This window comes from Atta colombica, unplaced genomic scaffold (assembly GCF_001594045.1).
Source record: "Atta colombica isolate Treedump-2 unplaced genomic scaffold, Acol1.0 scaffold261, whole genome shotgun sequence".
NCBI classification, from domain to species: domain Eukaryota; kingdom Metazoa; phylum Arthropoda; class Insecta; order Hymenoptera; family Formicidae; genus Atta; species Atta colombica.
The window spans coordinates 454,420-459,350 of record NW_017259361.1 but is presented as its reverse complement, the minus strand read 5'-3'; the positions used below and the strand labels follow the sequence as shown (position 1 = coordinate 459,350).

At 29.4% G+C, this 4,931-nt stretch overlaps 2 protein-coding genes across 3 annotated transcripts in view; both read right to left on the bottom strand.

Moving 5' to 3' along the window:
* LOC108689193 (derlin-1) overlaps positions 1 to 975 on the bottom strand; it is a 1,700-nt gene extending 725 nt beyond the window's left edge. The window contains exon 1 of the mRNA XM_018195857.1: positions 199 to 975. Coding sequence (XP_018051346.1) covers positions 199 to 637 — 439 coding nt within the window. The 5' untranslated portion in view covers positions 638 to 975. The remainder of the gene's footprint in view (positions 1 to 198) is intronic.
* A 1,618-nt stretch (positions 976 to 2,593) lies between these two features.
* Positions 2,594 to 4,931, bottom strand: part of LOC108689254 (translocon-associated protein subunit alpha) — a 3,295-nt gene continuing 957 nt past the window's right edge. The window contains exons 2-5 of one of the 2 annotated variants that reach the window (XM_018195953.1): positions 4,634 to 4,807; positions 4,288 to 4,547; positions 3,396 to 3,666; positions 2,594 to 2,727 (exon numbers count right to left, since the gene is read on the bottom strand). In XM_018195953.1, coding sequence (XP_018051442.1) covers positions 2,654 to 2,727; positions 3,396 to 3,666; positions 4,288 to 4,547; positions 4,634 to 4,807 — 779 coding nt within the window. In that variant the 3' untranslated portion in view covers positions 2,594 to 2,653. The remainder of the gene's footprint in view (positions 2,728 to 3,395; positions 3,667 to 4,287; positions 4,548 to 4,633; positions 4,808 to 4,931) is intronic. The other variant, XM_018195954.1, reaches the window with a different exon arrangement.

The window sequence follows — 4,931 nt, the reverse complement described above, 5'->3', positions numbered from 1 at the left end:
ATATATATATATAATTACATTATATTATCATAATTATTTCTTGAGAGCACAAATACAATCTTTAAATAATCATCATGTGCTGTTCAGAAACAAACATTCATGAAATAGACAAAAAGGTTCCACTCTACCCTATACTAATAATTTATAAATAAAATGTAATTTATAAATAAAAAATGATAAAAAAGGAGCAGAGCATACCAAACCAGAAGTTTACAATAGCATCTTTATTTAGCTGACACCACACGTATAACACACTGAGCACCATGGGGTCCATAAGCAGGGAGAAATCGCCAAGAAGTCCAATGATAACGCAGCATATCCAATTAAACAACAGAAGAAAGCAATAATCCGCGGGCTTTCCATCATACTCTCCACGCTCTAACCTTAATGAGTAATTGTACAAGAAATAGCAATTGATCAGGAAATGAAAGCCGGTGCTTTGGTTGAGAGGATAGTAAAAGACGCTTGTCACCGCCCGCCAGATTTCAAAATTATGCAGAAATCGGTCGGGCCACAGCACCAACGAAAGCGGGCTCAGAAATCCAAATCTGCCGAGTAATGTCAGAACCGCGGTACACAACAACCAATATCTCGTAAATATAGGTAGAGAATTGAACCAGTCTCTCACATCTGACATTTTACGTAGTCTCTACAATCTCGTTTTTGTGCTTATAATATCGCGTTACAATTAATCTTCAATTGCGGAATAATGACGTGTAGATAGTACGCGGGTCACAGACGTGACCAGAGTTCACCAGAGGTGACGTCAACATTCGGGGACAGATGTTTTTTCAGGTTATGGTCTACTCATTTAATGAAGATCATAGATAAAACAGTGTTGCAACTTGCAAACTCGTGCTCGCTTGCAGCTAGAAACACTTTAATAAAGGTGCTATTTCATGAGACGCTAAAAAACAGCATGAATGGTCGCGTTCAACAGACTCAACTGTTGCGAATCCATGAGCGCTCAATAGCGATCAGTGGACTTAATAATAAGTTGAGTGAACGTTCGCTGCTATTGATGTATCCTTGCAGATCAAAAATGTTGATTGGATGATCTAAAAGAATACATCAATAGCAGCGAGCGCCCACGGATCCATTACGAAACAGTTGTGTCTACTGAACACGATCATTAATGATTCTAATTAATTCAAAATCATGAACAAGAATGGATTTTAATTATATATTATATATGTACACACACACACACACACACACACACACACACACACACACACACACAAATTGTCGAATTCTTATAATAAATTTACAAAAATTTGTTCATAAAAAATTATTTTATTAAATTTTTATATATTAATACAATTAGGCCTAGTTTCACAATTCACGGTTAACTCTTAACAGAAGTTCGACTTATTCATTATCTCTTTCCAATTTTAGAATTGGAAAAAGATAAGAAACAAGCGAGTTGTAAAACTGGGCCTTATAAAATAATCAAATTTTATCTCTATTATACACGCATGCATGCATGTATGTGCACGCACACATGCACGTATACGTTCGTATTCTTCGTAGTAATAATACAGCTTATATAAAACATAACACAGCAAACAATTAAACTAAAAAAAAAAATAGTTCTTAAATGCTATGTAACTATATATAGGTTTTGTGCAAAAAAATCATTGAGTATCATATTATACCATTCTTTCTATTGCTTTTGAACGTACATGTATAAAGTTCAACATTCTGTAATATTACAGAATATAGTTCGCATGTGGCTTTCTTTATAATAGTATCTCGTTAAAAACTTATTAAGGAACTCCATGTGTTCTGCATTATTAATAGAAATTGAATATTTTCTTGTTCATTCTGACCAAGAGATTAAAGAATGAAATTATCTCTCCATAAATTATCTTTCAATAATGAATCGCAGTTATGTCTTGTAATACAAATTTTCCTGTATTAGCTTCAAATTATATACATATATATTTATATATATGTATACATATATGTATGTATGTGTATATGTATACGTGCGTGAGTATGTATATATATATATATATATATGTAGTTAATCTGATGAAAAAATTCACCATGTGAAAAATCAAGGACTTAAGATTATTCAAGATCATTAAAATATGTCTCCTATTTATTCTATCTTGATATAACTGTCAGTCCTCTATCTCTAATTATGTTGTTAAAAATTGTGAACTTTTTTATTAGACTTACTCTATAGAATGTCTCTTAAAAAATGCTCACAAACGATATTCCTGCGCTATTCCTGATAAAAAAACTGAATCTGGAACTTATGAATCATTTTGCAATTTTTTTTAGTTATCCCACAAAAAAGTAAAATATCTAAAATCGATGCATAAGATAATTGCAAAAAATTTTTAAAAGTTCATCTTTAAGATTGTTGAAAAATATTTTAAAATTGTCTTATCCATTGATTTCACTCGCTTATTCCACAATTTTTAAAAACTAATGTCGCGTTAGCTATTGCGAAAATTGCAAAAGGTTCATAAATTTTAGACTCAGTTTTTGATCAGTATAATAGTGCTGTATGGTTCATGGGCATTTTTTAAGATACATTCTATATAAGCATACACGCATACATACATACACATTACACACAACACACATATATATATATATACACACACACCACACACACATACATACATACATATGTAATTTAATCATCAAAACCAATTGTTCTTTTTGTTTTCCTTTGCCTTGGACTTTGTTTTGGAGTTCTAGGAGATTTATCTGTAAACAAGCATTTGTTATTTTATGTTATTTTTTGTTTTAAAGTTCTTTACGCAATATTTTTTAACTTAATAATGTAAATTAAGAAATTTATAATATCAATCATTTATATAATTTGTACCAATTGAGACAGTGAAATCTATTATCATTAAATGAAAAGAGAGAGTTCGATAGTGAAATCTATTATCATTAAATGAATAGACAAAAATTAAGAAGCAATATTTCACATTAAGATGTTTTTAAATATTTTACAAAGCTACAATTATAGAGCTAGATTTTGCAAAGATCCTTAAAACATAACAAATAAAATTATCTGTATCTCGCTTGTATTGTATAGTGCAAATAATGGAACGAATTTTTATCTATCTCTTTTTAAAAAAAAAAAAATAATTTTATAAGGATCTGCCTACAACTTTTCTTCTTATTATGAATATCATAATTACATTGTAATTTTCTTAGTTTATTTTAGCTATAACTGACCAGAAATTGAGTAAAAATCTTCGTCATGACTTTCGCTGATCCTTAAAAATGCTAAAAGTTATAGCTATGTGTGAAGTTCCACAACTTCTCAATTTCATCAAAAAATTACTATTGTCCAATAAACTCGACTGATTTTAAATGTCATTATGTAAGCATTTTCATTAGCTTTTGGTAAATCTACTACTTACTGATTCTATTGAGAGTTTCCTTCGGCAGCCAATCGTAATCTACATTGTTAGGATTAGATGTACCCATTTCTACTGGTACTTTACGAGTAGTAGAAGAACGCGATTTACGTCCCAGAGATGATAATAATTGTTGACCTCCTACAAGAGTCAATATAACACATGCTGCGAGGAATACATAAAGAAAAATTGTTTCTCCATCAAGACCATCATCTATCTCTATGATTTGTACAGTTTCATTAAAGACTGCTTCATTGTAAGAAACGCCATTCTGCTGAAAAATATGATACATCAACATGCGCAAGTAATATATCCCTAAACATATCGAATTAAAAAAGTATATATAATAAATAAAAAATGTTACATATATAGTGAAATGATTCTTCAAAATCAAAGATTTCAAAATTAATTTTAATAATATAATTTTCTTACTTTTCCATATATCACTTTTCTATAACACGTAAATATAAAATTATACTTGTGAAATTCTTACTTTAAAGTATTCTAAAGTAAACAGTACACAATGCATGTTTTCTTGTTGAGTTGTTTGTTCTAGTAAATTACTAGAATTGTACATAGAGATGTGTTTGAATTTCCCAAGTGCTCACCGAGAATCATGTCAGCCTTATTTAATGTACAGTAAACAAGAATGAAGTGATACATCCAGCTCTCAATTGGGAATTTGAATATAGCTTAGAACACATAATTTCTAATAATTTACTTGAATACAAGCAATCAAACAAGAAATCGTATATCATGTGCCACTAAATTTTTTATTTTTCATGTTTCTCATTTATAAATTATATCATGTAGTTTTCTTTTGTCTAGATTGTAAACTTATTAAACGTTTTTATACATTTTATATGTAATATCTTATATTTAATATCATACATACGGTATCTTTGTAATTCAGGTTAACATTCAAACCGAACGGCCTTCCAGCGAAACTCTCAGATGGTATAAAAGAATAAGCTAAAGTAGCTTCATGTTTCGGTTTCACAACTTTGTTAAACGTAAACGTGGAGAAATTTTGAATATAGAAATTAAAGTCCATTGCATAACGAAAAGAAGCATCCAATGATTCCAAAACAAAGTCATTTTCACCCTTATTAGTAAATCCAACAAGAAATTCTATTATATTTCCAGCTGGCAATTCTGTTCTCAAATTTAAAATGAATTTTAGTATTACAAAAAAATATTGTATATTTTAACCTTAACAGCAAAAAAATCAATAAAAGTACCAAGAGTAGATAACGTATTATGAATAGGTTTTGTAAAAAGTATTGTCGTATCCGCATCAACTGAAGCATTACTAGTATCTTCTTCTGTTTCTTCATCAGTTATTATACTACTTTCTTCACCTTCTACATCAACAATATCATCAATATTCTCATCTTCTTGAGCATAGACATATGCTGCAAGTATAAATACAAATGTGTAAAGATCTATCAAATTTTACATAACATTTAATGTAAATAAATTTAATATAATATAAATTTAAATATTGAGTCATGTTAAATATATTTAACGCAAATTAAT